Source organism: Mustela lutreola, chromosome 9, assembly GCF_030435805.1.
Source record: "Mustela lutreola isolate mMusLut2 chromosome 9, mMusLut2.pri, whole genome shotgun sequence".
Classification (NCBI taxonomy): domain Eukaryota; kingdom Metazoa; phylum Chordata; class Mammalia; order Carnivora; family Mustelidae; genus Mustela; species Mustela lutreola.
Genome location: NC_081298.1, coordinates 145,442,542 through 145,457,927, shown reverse-complemented (window position 1 = coordinate 145,457,927; position 15,386 = coordinate 145,442,542). Strand labels below are relative to the sequence as shown.

At 62.9% G+C, this 15,386-nt stretch overlaps 1 protein-coding gene across 2 annotated transcripts in view; it reads right to left on the bottom strand.

The window, feature by feature from the left end:
• PXDN (peroxidasin) overlaps positions 1-4,989 on the bottom strand; it is a 69,553-nt gene extending 64,564 nt beyond the window's left edge. For both annotated transcript variants that reach the window (XM_059132793.1, XM_059132794.1), the window contains exon 1: positions 4,698-4,989. In XM_059132793.1, the coding sequence (XP_058988776.1) occupies positions 4,698-4,897 (200 nt within the window). In that variant the 5' untranslated portion in view covers positions 4,898-4,989. The remainder of the gene's footprint in view (positions 1-4,697) is intronic.
• Between the last annotated feature and the right edge of the window lie 10,397 nt (positions 4,990-15,386).

Sequence of the window (15,386 nt, the reverse complement as noted above, 5' to 3'; positions counted from 1 at the left end):
ATCTGCTCGTTTCTTCCTGCTGTGACACCCGAGGGAGGCCCAGCATCTCCCATCAGAAAGAGAAAACGCCCCGGCCCGGTGCAAACCAGACTTCTACCTGGTTTTCCATGATGAGATCCATTTTGCAGATGGGGATTTTCTCCACTTCTGCGGACACGTCATGCTGAAGCCTCATTCTCCGCAGACGATGGCCCTTGGGTCTGCCCAACACGCCCTTGTAGGGATGCCTGTGTCCCCCGCTGGCCGTGGGCCCTCGCCCCCTCCCGCGGGCGTGGCTGGCAGAGCAGACTTGTCCGGGCTCTGAACAACTCCGAGCACTTGTGCCCAGACACTGAGTCCGCCGTGCGGCACCCGGGCCATGGGAGGGAAGCCCACAGTGGCCGGGCATCTCTATGGAGGGAAATTGAGTCCCGCGGCTGGGCAGAGAAGGCAGGTGAAGCAGGACCGGCGCACGGAGCCGAGCTGCAGGGACCGACGAGCCTTTACCACCCCTTCCCTCGATGGGGCGAAAACACGGATGGCGGAGCCGGCTCTGCAAACACCCGGAACCGCACACAAGCCACTCCGAGGGCAAACGCCGCATGTGGCCGGAGCGGGAGGTCCCTCAGAGCTTCCCCTGAAGGCAGAACAGTTTCCTCCTCAGACCGCGGCACACGGGTCACTTGTGATGACAGCAGCCGCCCATGTGCAGGGACCCCAGGAGCCGTCTGCCATGCAGGGAATGGGTCCGCCACCGTTCTGGGAAGACAGATCACCAGTACCTTGTATTTTCACATAGTCCTAGAGCGCCCGTCAAACACATCCAAGCTGCGATCAACAAGACTCGGACTTCATCCTCACAGCATGACGTGGAAAATCAGGAACCTGCTCCAAGTAAGCCAAAGGCTCGAACGTCAGCACGGCTCCCAAGGGTCCTGCAGAGCCCAGAGGAGGCCCACGGACTGGCCTCCTAGGGCTCAGGCCAACCTTCCCAGGCGCTGAGAGCATCCCCAGAAGGCAGGGTCAGCAGTGAGGTGCTTCCTAGGAGCCGACAGCACGGAAGCGCGCAGAGAACAGCAGCGGGAGGGACCCCACCGCCCACCCCACCTCCCAGCCCACAGATGCATCTCTGCTGAACTCCCATGAGACTCGTTTGCGCACAGAGAAGTTGGTGGGAAGGGAGATTCTCCCGACAGCCCAGTCTGAGGAGCTCCAGGGAGGTGGGGGACGTCAGGGCTGGGGGGCCGGGGTGCTCATCTCCAGGGGACGGGGATTGAGGGACGAGAGAGGGCTGCTATGCACCACCATCCCCAGAGGTGCCCGTGGAACACTGGGGTCCCCACCCACGGAGCGGGAGCACTGGGGTCCCCAGGTGCACAGTGCTGGGGGCGCTCCTAGCAGCTTCCCGTGGAGCCACCGGGCCAGCCCTGCACCAGCTGCCGCTCCTCCCCCGCCGGCAGGCCCACGCTCTCCAGGGCTCCAGGGGACCACGTGTGCCCCGGGGTGGAACTGGACACAGGCACAGATCCCAAACCCAGCCGCTGATCAGCAAGCTGAGGCGGCAGAACGGGGCAGCTGTTTGGTGGGCAGAGACCCCGCCTACTTTGGGGCTGGGCTGCGCCCCAGGGCTTCCTGTCACATGGACGGTGGTCTGGCATGGCCTGGGGCGTCTCTGGATGTCAGCTTCGGAGTCAATTCCCATGACCTCACAGTGGAGGCTACAGGGGAGGAAAGGGGCTGGGGGGCGGGCAGGGAGTAGGGCGCGAGGCCAGAACCCCAGAGGGGGCCAGAGGGCAGAAATGTCCTACTGCTTTAGTCCTCGCTTTTTAATGATCCTGGGGACGAGCTTCTACTGTGCTGCTCAGCAGACCAGAACATTCCCAACCAGAACAGCATTTCTACATTAGCGCAGCCGCTGGTGGGGAAGGAGGTCCTGGAGGTGGCAGAGAAGGGGGCCTGCGGACCAGAGAGGCCCACCGCAGCCCCAGGCTCCAGACCACAGCCGGGCCGGTGCGGTTCCCTCTGCAATACCAGCCAGTGCTGCCAGTGGGCATGAGCTGGGGCCAAACCCGTCTGGAAGCCCAGCACAGCCACAAACCGCGATTTCTGAGGCCCCGACCAGGGACGAACCTCAACCACCCGGGGAGGGCCCAGCCTGAACACACTCCCGGAGAGCACGGGAACTCAGACCAGGGGCTCCGACTCCATCTTTTTCGGGGCTGCGGGTGCCAGTAGGGAGGTCCTGAAAACAAAGGGACGACACAGGGTCACATGGTCCAGCTAATTGGGGGGTCAGGTTCTGTCTGATTTATCTTCTTATTTTTAAGTTCCCAATTTCTACCAAGTCATTTCTTTAAAAATAGGGGGGGAAAAGTCATGGTGTATGAGAGCAGGGATCTGGGAGACAAGCCACAAGGGAAAATTAAAGATTTCTGCAGGAGCAGTCTGTCACGTGACAGCACCTACCATGCCCCCACCGGGACCGACGAACTGGGCCGCAGTCCTCTTCGTGTCCTGCATGCCCGCCAGGGGCTCCCGTCTGGACTGTCCCCTCAGTTTCCCAAAGCCTGTGCCTTCACCATGACTACCCTGGCTCCTGTGACCTCTGTCCAGGGTCCAGTGACCTGCAAAATGTCCCCCTAGGGAACCTATCACAGCGGGACTGGGCCCCAGCTGGGTCCCAGGGTCTCCACTGGCAGCCTCTTCTGGACCTTGGTTTGCAGAGTGGCAAAGTGGGTGTGTGCTCATTTCACCGATAATCTGTGCAAGCTGGCTTCCTTGTGCAAGGGACTTGGTCGGCAGAGCCTGCGTTTGGTCTGCCTCAAGGACTCCATGAGACTAAGCAAGGTCTTTTCAAATCATTTCTGGGGACGCCTGGGTGGCTCAGCGGGTTAAGTCTCTGCCTTCCACTGAAGTTATGATCCCAGAGTCCTGGGATCGAGCCCCACATGGGGCTCTGGGCTCTGGGCTCTCTGCTCTGCAGGGAGCCTGCTTCCCCCTCTCTTTCTGCCTGTCTCTCTGCCTGTGATCTCTGTCAAATAAGTAAATAAAATCTTTAAAAAAAAAAACATTTCTGAAACTACAAAATCCGTGCAGACAGAAGGTAAAGCTGATGTCAATGAAAGCCGTCTGGAAACCCTGCGGGCTCACCACGAGGTCACTTTGTCACTTTCCGGGCTTGCCCTGGGCTATTTTAGAAACACCTGAGGTCTCTGTGGCGAATTGCGCCAGGCAGGGTAGGCCGAAGACCCCGTTTTGGTTCTGCAACCCTCCTAACTTGGAGTCCGGCTCTTTTTAAAAACAATTAAGATGTGGCGGCAAAGCCCAGCACCCGCCAGATGTGAAAAGCGGCTTCGGGGTCCAGCTTTCTACGGCGACTCAGGGAGGAAATTCTCCCTGTCCGACAACCCCAGCTGCGCCACCTGCAGCCCCCGGCTTCAGCGCTGCCCCCGTGGAGGCCAGGGCCGCACAGACCCTCCGGAAAGGAACCCGCTCTCTCCCTGAAGAACAGCGCTGCTGGCTCCCGCCAAAGACCCCGCGGCCCCCGCGGCACGGTCGGCGGCCAGGAGCGCTGCGCCTGGGACTGGCTCTCACAGTTCAACGCCCTCCGCCCACTTCCTATGGTTCGCTCACGATTTTACAACTTTTGCAGGCTCTTGGGCGGTGCCAAAAGGAGTCCGGCTCAGCCAAGAAAAGTGGAAACTATTTTTGGCTTCCAGAAGGACAGCTGTAGGACGCGGAGACGGCCGGCGCCCGCCTCTACAGATCTGGAGAGCCCCTCATCAGGGGGCGCGTCCGGAACGCTGGAGGCTGCACTAGGCCTGCGCCGCGGCCGAGGGTCGGGGTCGGCCTCCGGGGAGGGGGCGTTCCGGGGAGGGGCGAGGTCCGCGCGGTGTCTGCGCCGCGCAGAGGCCAAGTGCGCGACACTTTGTACCCACTTGAGCGCCAAGTGGCGCCGAGGGCGGCAGCCCCGTGAGAGGCGCGCCCGGGCGGAAACGCGCCCGAGCCCTCGGCGCACACCGGGGCCGCCCCGGAACTCGCAGACCCGCACCGCGGCGGCCGCGCTCGCTGGGGCACCGTCCAAGTCCGCGGGACGCGCGCCCCTCGAGCCGGGGGCCGCCGGGCAGGAGGCTCTCCGCGCCCAGCGGATGCGGGGACAAGGGCGCCGCTACGGGTCCCTGAGGGGCCGCGAGGGAAGGTCCCCCAAGGAGGGGACGCGGCTACCGCGGTCCTGGAGGACGGCGAGGCGCGGGGGCGCGCCCATCTGCAGCGGACCGAGAGAGGCCGCAGAGGGAGAAGGGGGCGCGGAGAAGGGAAACCAACAGGACAGGGAGCGGGCAGGGGAGGCGCGGAGGAGGGGGGCGACCCGTGCACCGCGTTCGGGCGGGGCGGGGACGGAGAGGGGCGGGAGCGGGGAGAGCTGGGCGCCGAGGGGGCGCGGACACCCAGGGAGGGGGCCGGGCAGGGGCGGCGAGCGGGACTCGGACGGGCGGCCCCCGCAGCTCCCCCGTCCCGCCGGGGACTCCGAGCTGCTAACAAAGGAAGCTCCGGAGGCCGCGCGCCCCGCGCTCAGGTCCGCCCTCCGCGCCCGGGCCAAGGCGGACAAAGGCCCGAGGGCCACTGCTCAGCCCCAAACCCAGAGCCCTGCCTACCCGTTCTGGTCCCCCGCCCGGGTCCCCCCACCCCTCGACCCCGGCCGCGCGCCCCGCCGCACTCACAGGATGGAGGTCTGCGGCGCCACGGCGGGCACGGCCTCCAGCAGCAGATGCATGCAGCGCACGGTGGTGCGGAAGCACAGGCAGCGGCTCGGACAGCCGGCGCCCGACTTCGGGGCGACCGTGGCCAGCGCCCCCCAGCCGCAGCAGAGCACCAGCGCCAGCAGGCAGCGGCGCGCGGGGCCCGCGGGTCGCACGGCCATGGCCCTGGGCGCGCGACGCTCGGACGCGAGAGGACCGGCGGGGCCCGGCGCGACCCTGCGGGCTCCGGACTGCGCCCGCCCGCACGGCCCACGTCCCAGCTGTGTGCTGGGGGCGGTGGGGGGGGGCGCCAGCTGTGCACATGCGCGCGGCTCCTCCCTTCGCACCCTCCCCGAGGGCTGGGGCGGGGCGGGGCGGGACCTCAGGCTTGGCGTGAAGCGGCAGCAACCGCGTCCCTGCTTAGGGGCCGCCGGGCAGCCCTCTCTGGAGGCTCCCTGGTGCCGAGGGTCGCTGGGGCTTCCGGGGACAAGTCCGGGTCTGCACTTGGGAGCTGGGGGCCTCCCATCTCGCCCCGCCAGCTGCGCTCTCCGCGTGTGTGCAGAGAGAGGGTCGGGGTTTTGGTGGGGTTTTTTTTTCTTTTTTTTTGGTCGTTGTTTTGTAGAAGCGGTTCAAGTGCTCACTTTGTTCCAGGCACGGTTCCAAGGGGCCTCTCACTCCCTCTCCCTGTCCCCCGCGCTCTACCTCTCCCTCTCTCGCTCTCTCATCCCTCTCCGTCTAGCAGCCTCCCCTCCGTTCGCTCTGAACACACACAAGTGGCGACAGGACTGAAGCCGGCCAGTCGGGCCCCTGCCTGTGCCCTGAGACCTGCTTTCTGCCCCTGCTGGCCCCAGGGCACTGTTTGGAGCACAGAGGACATTGTGTCGAGTCCTGGGTTCAGGTCTGGGCCAGGTGGACCTCGCTCAGGACCCTTTAGCTCCCTCCCTGGAGGACACACCCAGAGGAGAGCCCTGGACCCACCAAGTGGGACTTGGGCCGCACCGCCGGCAGTCCGGACAAGCTATGGAGAGGAGGGACACCGAGTCACACACGTACACGTCTGCAATTCTGTTCTAAAGCTCTGCGCGTTATCCACTGAGTCCCACGAGAACCCAATGCCTGCGTCTGACAGATGAGGGCCATCACCAAGAACCAGTGTCCAGCCCCGGTCTGCGACGTGTCCACCGTGCGGCACTCTAACCCAGGTGCACCGCAGGGTGTCGGGGTGAGACAGGCGAGTGGCCAGGCTCTCTCCTGGGGACGGATGAGCACATGCCTGCGTGACACACGGTTTTCAGGGTCCCCATCTGGGGGCAGCTGAACTGCCGTCCCGAGGCTTCTGTGCGTGTCTTCGAGGCCATTGTCCCCACGACCACGTGGAGCAACTTTCCTGGTCACCGAGGACCAGCATAAGCCATCCCAGGGTGCTGTATTCTAAGCAGGCGCAAGCGTCCCGCGCTGGACACTCCTGCCTCCGCGCACCGCGCGGTCTACAGGCCCCCACCTGATCGCCCCACAGGAATTTCAAGCTAACCACGTCAGCGACACGAAACCTGACTCTCCCTGAACGTGTGTTTTTCCTCCTGAATCACGAATTCGATCCTCCAAACTGCTTTCCCAAAACTCCGGCCTGGAAGCTGTCCCCACCCTTGTCCTCCGCCCACTTTGCGGAGCCGTGAACTCAGTCGCAGGTGGTGCTCCTTGCGGAGGAGGCCGCCTGCTCTCCCGACCTCGCTCTCCTCAGCCGCTGGCCGTCCCCGCCCCCGCCAGCCCACAGCCCCCATCACCAGAGATCCTCCCTCCCGGGGACCCTGTCTTCTGGGCCTTCTGGCCCATCCCCCCTGCAGGGGACAGAGACTATGTCACAGTGCCGACCCCTCCCCTTCCCAGTCCAGACTTCGGATGTAAGTGGGCAAAGGCGATGGTTCGCAAAACAGCTTTGGCGCCTGGTGTGTGGGGCATCCAACACGCCCTGTACGTACACCCTGTGAGCTTCTCCGTTCCGCAGCTCGGTCCCTGCCCGCTGTGGGGTTAACTGTTCGGGCGTCCGGCAGGGCTCCTCTGCTAGGGGGCTGCTCTCCACCCCAGGCCCCCTGTTCTCTGAAGACTGGGCCCACCCGGGGCCTGTCGCCTGGCAGTTCGGGAAGCTGAGCCAGCCCTCCATGCCGCAGCCCCCCCCAGCCAGGGCTGGCCCTGGCCTTGAGGCTGTGGAGCTGGGGTGTGGGGTCAGGGCCAGTGTCTCCCCGACTCGGCCAGCTGCTCCCACTCCTGAGAGCCACCCTTGTCCGTGCCCACAGGGTCCCCCCCAAGTCGGCCGCTTGTATTTCCTGCCACCCCTTCCCAGAGTAGTGATGACATCGGTCTGCCTGCCTGTCTCCCTGGCAGACGGGGCTGTCCTCGAGGATGTGCGTGGAGCAGGGTGCGGGGTTTGGACCAGGCCCAGGCAGCCTCACACTCCTCGCCCCTCATGTCTCTCCTGGGTCACCGTTTCCCCTTCTGCGACAGGAGGCAGCGGGATGAGAAGTGCAGGGGCCGCCTGCACCCAGTGCTGTGCAAGAGCCCAGTGGGCTGAGCCCGCTCCTTGCCCGGGAGGCTTCCTGGGGTCTGGGTGGGCCCCGGAGTCTGGGAGTCTGGAAGGCTGGAAGGCCGCCGTGGGGCCATTCCCAGACGATGAGTCAGCGCCTTGCAGAACCTGGCTGTGCCTGAGGCTAGGGCCTCCCTCAGCAACCTGCACGCCCCTCCTGGGAATCCCTCCCCTGGTGGGCCCTGTGCGCCCGCCCAGCCCCCAACCGCTCCACCAGCTGCAGCCACCCTCAGACCTTCCCCGGTCAGCACGAGTCTGGTGGCTTCGTCCTGGAGGCCCAGAGCCCGCCAGCAAGGCATCAGCTGCGTGGGGTCCTCCTGGCGGCTCCAGGACAGAATCTGCCACTGGCATCTCTTCAGTACCCTTGGTGCTCCTGGCCCTCCCGCCTCTGCCCAGGGCCCTTCTCAGTGCTCCCTGTGTCTGTGCCTCCGGTGGCCCTTCCCTCTTCCAGGCTCGGCTGCCAGCCGTGCCTGCCATCTCTTCCCAGCAGCGCTTCGTCCCCATAGCTGACCTCTCCCAGGCAAGGTCACGTTCTGAGCTCCCAGCGAGGCTGAGGTTCAGGGGTCAGAGGCAGCAGGGCAGGGATGGAATCAAGTTCTGTGGTCGCGTCGCAGGGCCCGTCTCCCTCGTAAGCCGTCGTGAGCCGCAGCAGGGAAGGTGCCTGGCACGCGGGCTGGTCATAGCCCCAAAATTAGGGCGTGTGGCGTGGCTGAGGGGCTCGAAGGCGAGGCTAGGGCGCTGGCCTCCACCGAGAAGGCCAGGGGCACGTGAACGGGATGCTCTAGGGTGCGGCGCCGTCTCTCAGCAGCCCTGCCTCTCCCCGGCCCTGCCCAGGCATCCCACACCTTGCCAACGGTCAAGGAGAGAGAAATTTTTTCTTTTTTAAAGATTTTATTTATTGATAGAGAGATCACAAGGAGGCAGAGAGGCAGGGGGGAAGCAGGTGCAGAGAGCCGGATGCGGGGCTGGATCCCAGGACCCTGAGACCATGACCTGAGCTGAAGGCAGAGGCCTCACCCACTGAGCCCCCCAGGCGCCTGGCAGGAGAAATCTTAACAAGCCTCTTTGCTTGGAGGGTCGAGTTCTAGTTGCCCCTGAGGAATGTCCGTAAAATCCACGTAGCTCAGGTGTCTGTGTAGGTCGAGCCACGGGTGAACTCAGGGTTTTTCTCAGACCGCGGCGGCTCTCCTTGCGCCCGCCGGACGGGGTCTGGCAGCAGAGAGTCCCAACTGAGGACCATGACCCAGGCCCTGGGCACACGCAGCAGGCGCCCACCCAGCCTATCGACACACGTGCGGGGGGTCTTCCCGGGCCCCTATGTTTGTCGTTCTGGGAGAAGGGACGACAGCTGAGCCTGGAGAGGTGAGGTGAGCCAGCCTGTCTGAGGCAGGCTAAGGGACCCTAAAAGAACCACGGGGCGTGAAGACCCACACCGTGACCATCTCCACTCCATTCCCAGACGTTGGAAGGCAGGGGGTTGGGTAACCCAGACCTGTAACCCGCCCAGCAGCAGACGCAGGCCCTCTGGGGTCTCTGTCACTCTCCACTTGGGGCTTGAGGCCTGGAGAAGGCTGGTGAGGACCGAGCCTGTGTAGCGAGTTACCGAAGCCCCTGGGTGGCCCCCCTTCCCGAGAAACCCACAGTCTGGGGCAAACACAAGCTTCCCCGTGAGCACCCAGACGGAAGGGGACCTAAGTCATGGGACACGTGCATGGCCCACAGGGGTCACGAATAACTCAGCACCACAGTCCATCCCTTCTCTCCGTAGAAGGCCTGCAAAACCTCCACTGCACGACTTTCCCCCTCCATCCTGGCCCCACTGCCACCTTGGGAAACCCTCACCGCCCCCAGCCCTTCTCTGGCGCCCAACTTGCCGGCCTGGTGAAAACAGACCACATTGGTTTGCTGGGCAAGTTTCTAACTCTAGATAAGAAGCCCTTTGTCTGAAGCTCAGAGAACCTTACCCAGATGTCCCTGACCAGGTCATGGGGCTCCCCTAGAGAGGACGCTTGACGCCCCGCCCCCGGGAGGAGGGCATCCACTTTCCCAGGCTGAGGGGGCAGCAAAGGGAAACAGGCCATGAGAAGCGCGGAAATTCTAAGCCTCTGCAAGAGGGGGCGCTTTGCGTAAAATCCCCAGTCTCTGTGAGCCGCCTGGGGTGGGGGGGTTCTTGCTTCCCTCGAGGGAAGGGCAGAGCCCTGAGGAGTCGGCACCTCCCATTTCACTCCCAACCAGAAGAGCACTGAGCCTCGCTGAGCATGTGCTGGGCTAACGCAGGTGAATCATTAGCTCTTGCCAAAGATGCCCGTAATCCCTTCTAATAAGTTAAGCACTTTCGGAACAATAGCGTGGGCTGGCTGGCTGGCCCTAGCGGCTGCAGCCGGCTGACTAATGCTTCCTAATCTCCAAGTCTGCACACAGTCCCTGTAAACAAGCCTCCCGTTACCCAGCCCCCCAGGAAGGGGAAGGTCAGCCCAGCCAGGGAACGGGAGCTCAGGGAGCTCGGCGTGGGTGTGCACTCCACCCTGCGAAGGAGCCAGGGGGCTCACTTCATGAGAAAATTCCAGGGCCCTCCCTGGGGAGCTCAGCCTAACTTCCAAGGTCTCTGTGCACGTTGCCGGTGGCCACATGCGGCTGCGCCCTGGCTTCCGAGGCTCAGCTCCTGCCTGGAGAGGCAGCAACTGTGGACGGAGCCAGCCGGCATGGAGGCAGGAGGCTGTTCCAGAGGGCTGACAGCCCCGAGGGCGCCCAGGCCCAGCCCCACAGGTCCCGAAGGTGCCCGCGTCAGTGGGGGTGCAGCCACGAGGGCCCCTTCCCCGGCTGTCCACAGCCTTCTCCCGCGGGACCCCCTCCTGCTGGCTGCACAGGCTGGGTGCCGGGCAACCTGTTTCCAAGTCCACCTCCGATGCAAACCCCCTCACTGCCCCTCCGCAAGCAGAGCAAACGGCGGTCAGGAGGTCCCCGTCCCTGGGACGGAAGCACGAGCACAGAGGACGCAGGCCGTGTGCTCATGCGGTCGGCACCGCCCACAGAGGGACCCAGGGACCGCGTTCCTCTCCCCCAGCCTGGCCTCTCTCAGGAGTGAAGCTCACTTCCCCACTAAGGCGAGGCAACACCCACTGGCTTTGGAAAGGGGGTTCAGGCCTCCTGTGTGCGAAGCGATTCCACATTCCAAGCTCCAGCCATGAGTCTCCCGCTGGCGGGAAGGGCCGTGAGTGCTCTGGAGGACACGGCCTCCTAGGGTCAGAGCCGTTGTCATGACAAAGAAATGCCGTGATTTCATACCCAAACCACAAGGCAGCAGAGCCAGGCTAGGACAGTGCAAACGGCGACCGGCCCCTCCTGAAGCCTCACATCTGGCCTCCCCTCCCCGGCGGGCCCCCCCGGCCAGCCTGGCACTGGGCACCTCACCCCGGGCACGGCGAGGACACGGGACGGCTGGTCTGCAGACAGACACTGAGAACACGGGCCCCGGGCCTGAAGGTCTCTGCGCCCTGACTGGACACCTCCGCCACATCCTGCTTGCCTTTCTGATGGTTTCGTCCTGGGAGCTGCGTGGATTGGACCCGACACTGTCTGAAATGCTGTATGGAAATCCATGGAAACAGAGCACGAGATCTTGACCGAGATATGGCTTTCCTCTGTGACCTCCAAATGTCTTGGCCAAGATGCGGCCTGCCCTCTGGCCCAGAAGTTCAAGCCTTTCTGTCTTTCTCTCACGTCCTTCAGGTTTGAGAAACCAGACCTCAGAGTACCGGTTTGTGTCCCTTCAGTTTCTCCTGCCGGCTCTCACGTGCCCCCGCCGTGGCTCATTTACCAGGGTTTCTGTGGCCACGGCATTGAGGGAGTCCCGTTGGTGGCCAGGATCCCTGAATACTTTCTGGACCGACGTTCTGTCTGCCGAAACCCTGTCAGCTCTCAAAGCCGCGGCCAAGGGCCACTGTGTGGGGCAGGAGGTCCGGAGTGCTCAGGACGGTGCATTTCTGTGACAGCGAAGGCGGGCCACGGCAGCCACGGAACACCATGTATCCTTCCCAGGCCGTGGCTGCGAATCTGAAGTCCATGCTCGGCCAGATCCGTCTGGAGAGAACCCAGGTCCCCGTCTGCAGAGGGCCACCTGGTCCCTCCTCCAGAAGGAACACAGATGCGGCACTAACTCCGTCACGGGGGCACCGTCCCCGTGACCTGTGAGCCCCGAAGGCCTCGTCTCCTGACACTGTCCCACTGGTCAGGTTTTCAGTAGAGGACTGTGGGGGGACACATAGCATTGACTCCACAGCAATCTCCAGTGGACAGTGTGACCCGCTGACACCCGCACGCGGGGAACGTGGCAGGCGTCCCAGCCCTTGGCGCCTCTCACCGTTCAGATCCTTCTGCCCACGTGTCCTATTCTCAGGGACACGTTTCCGAGCCACCCTAATACACCGACGAACCTGGAGGACGTTGTGCGGAAGGTGAGACAGGAAGCTGGGTCTCCCACAGCGGATGGAGGCAGATGACGTCCGGGAGGCGCAGGGTGTCTGTGGCCTCCCCGGCGGCTGCCGCTAGAAGCTTCACTCCAGGACGCCCCGAAGGGGTGGCATTCTAGCCAAGGATTGAACTCCCACGGCCTGTCCCTCCCGCCGAGGCACGGGGTCCTCCCGCGTGGAGCGGGAAGCACACACCGGCCTTGCTCTGACCCCGGTGGACCGTTCCTGGCCGCCCCTCCTATTCCCTTACCCTCGATCGCCGAACAGTGGGTGTGCATTTACCAGAAATGGACGTTTCCGGAAGAGTAAGCTTGCACGCGTCAGGATTTAGTCGAGGGCCGAGTGGAGGTCTGCATTATCAAAATTTGGAAATGATAAATGTGGCTTTACATGCGGCCCAGGGGTGCCTCAGCGGGCAGGCGTCCGCCTCCGTCTCAGCACGGGTCTCCGATCCAGCTTTCCCACAGCTGCTTGTGCTGAAGAGCGCTGGGACGGAGGTGCTGCTGCCTGGGGGTCCCGGGTCCACTGCCCCTTCCTTCTGGCCTAGGAGCCCACGGCGTGAGGAGGTGTGAGGTCCGTCTGCGGGGCTGGGCCTGCCAGAGAGCTGATCGCCTTCCCAGGAACCGAAGCGGATGTGGGCAGCACGTTCCACCGCGGCAGCTCCGAGAACGAGACCTCGGCCGGGCGTGGGAGCCACTGGGGCACCGGGCAACCCGCACACGCGGCGAGGACCCCCTAGGGCTCGGCCTCTCTGCTCTAAGCCCCGTCCTGCTTCCTCATCACCACCACCCTCCCTGCCCTGTCTTTCATGTTAATCTCTGTCTTTATCTCACTACACAACCCCCACCCCCACCCCCACACCCACACCCACACACACACACACTCACACCCCCCCCACATACACCTGTTCCACGTTCAGAACATGTTATGACAAAACATGGCCTTTGGGCATCATATTTAAACGTGGCGAAATCTGGGGACAGCGGTTCCAGGAGGGCCTCTGACCTCCCCCTGTAGCAGGTCGCAGCCCTCAGGGACAGGAGCCCAGGCGGTGCCATGGAAAGGGTATCCTAGTCTCCCCGGAGAGATGCCCCGGGCGCTGTCTTAGCCAGAGGCCACGTAGGGTGTCCCCCAGCGCAGGTCTCCCGGGGCCCTGTGAGCACTCGGGCCTCCCCACTTCCTGGGTCTGCATTTCCTTAGCGAGGCTCCAGGGTCTTGTAAAACTTCCATTAAACCAACGTGTGCTTTCCCCGTTTTCAGCTGTGTGTCAGCTGCGCGGCCGAGAACCCAGGAGGGCCACGGCTGTGTCTCCTCCCTCCCGGCCCCTGCCCGGGAACTGTCACGCTGTCCTGCTCCAAAGGCGGTGTTGAGGCAACGTGAGCCAGGGCGGTCGATACCGCACAGAGGGGGGCGGAAGACGGATGGGGTCAGAGAGCAGAGAGGACCCTGGTGTGCCAGGACAGGGTCCCGGAGTGCTTCCCAGCTCTTGTCGGCGCCCGCCGGGGCTCTCGGGGCTGCCGTGGGAGCCGCGTCCTGGGCCACGGCCCTGGAGGAGGGACAGGTGTGCAGGCGGCAGGGACACATCTGTGCTGTCGTTTTGCAGGCTGAATTCTACCCACATTTATGATGGGCTTCGTGTCACGGTAATGCTGCTTTTCCATTTTTTCGGAGTCTCGACAGCGACCAGTAACTTTTTCGGGGTGTCGTGGTGATTGAAATATAAAGACAAAATATAAAAGTTTGATTTTTTTTTCCTTAACATGGATTTTTAAATATTTCTGCTGAGACCCTGGCCCTCCTGCGCGCCTCACTGTGCTGTGGGGACCCGCCTGGAGGTGAGTCAGGGAGGGAGGGGCCTGGACGGCTCCGGAGTCTTCCTTGAGCAGGGACTGTCCAGATGGCCCGTGGCCGGACCTGGGGGAAGCCCGGGGTCTGCTGGGCTGCTGGCTGGGGGCTCCTGATGCTCTGAGGGGGGGCGGAGGGGAGGGAGTGGCTGGGCAACGGGGAGCCTCACTTTCCTAAAACGAGAGTGTCCTCGAGGTGACAGGAGTCCGGGCTCTGGATGGGGCCTCCCGGGGGCGTCCCCAGGGGCCTGGCCTGCAGTGTCTTCCCCTCCAACACACTCTGCTCCGTGTTCTCCTCCTGCTTTTAAAGCCCATGGGACTGTGTGCACGACGCAGCCTCCTTGGAGATCTCCAGAACCTTCTAGAATTCTCACTAGACTCAGGCTTTTTATTTATTTAACAGTGTTTTGGTATTTCTATGCCGTGTTCAGCAGGACAGCTGTAGACAAGGAACAGGAGAGCAAAGGGCCCTCCCAGGACAGCAGCCTCTACTCTCTGCACCGGCTCGTGTCCTTACCCGGAGCCCGGACCACTCGCTTTCACTCTGGCTTCCCGGCCCCTCCCCTCCCCTCACTGGCTGAGGTCAGCCTCCTGTCCCCAGTCCAGGGGTGCTGCTCCCCAGGGCTAGCGTGGCCGACCCCCGGTGCAGGGGCTGAGTGGGAGTGAGGCGAGCTGATCCCCCTCGCTGAGCTCTTTATACTGCTCTGGGCACTCTCCACTTACGGCATCACAAACACCTGATTCACCGGCCTTTTAACCCATTTCTAACGGCTCTGTACATTTATCATCAATTGTTTAATCGTTCCTCTAAAACAGGACTTTGGGGCACCTGGGTGGCTTAGATGGTTGAGTATCTGGCTTCAGCTCCGGTCATGGTCCCAGGGTCTTGGGATTGAGTCCGTGTCGGGCTCCCTGCTCAATGGGGAGCCTGCTCCTCCCTCTGCCTACTGCTGCCCCGTGATGCTCGCTCTCTCTCTCTCTCTCAAATAAATAGATAAAATCTTTAAAGAAAATAAAAGAGGGCTTTGGGTTATTTTTATTTATGTGCATTCACAATTGTTAGTATAGGGTAGTTTAAGATAGAGTTCTAGAATTATTGGGTCAAAATTTGAACTTCATGTCTTTGACATGACGGCTCAGCTCCTTTCCAAAACCTTTAGAACAACTCTGCCATGTTGCCCCTGAGACGAAAGTGATTTCTCGGGAATCAGGTTGACAGACTTGTCACAGACAGCACCTCGTGGACCCGCCCCCTTCCGCTTTAACTCCACTTGGCCCTAAAGGCAGGGCCTGGAACAGAGCGGCCCCCAGGTCTGAGCGCGGCCGCCCCTCCCTCTCCTTAGTCCCCGTGATGAGGCTGGCCAAGCCGTCACCCGCAGGATCTCAGACGGCACCAGCCGCGGGTACCAGGTGGCCTTCAGTCTCAGGGAGGTAGAGGACCCGCCGGGGATACACTGGGGTTTGACCAAGATGACCGGGCCTCTTCCTCAAATGTTGTGTTTTGGGGGTTGTGTCTATTACTAGGGTGTTTCTGGAATTTTAAAGGGTGACTTTTCCTAGCGCAGATGAAGGGGAGTGGGAAATTCGCTGTACATCACGTTTGGGAATTCGAGTCTTGAGGGTGGTCCTTGCTCACAGCTTGGAGGAAGCAACGGATATGAGGCACCCAGGGCCAGTCATGGGCCCCCAGAAGCAGGAGGGGACATCGCTCAGGCACCCGAGCACCCAGGACGTGGGTCAGCCTAGGCAGGGTCTGCAAACCAACGTGCCTTCCTGC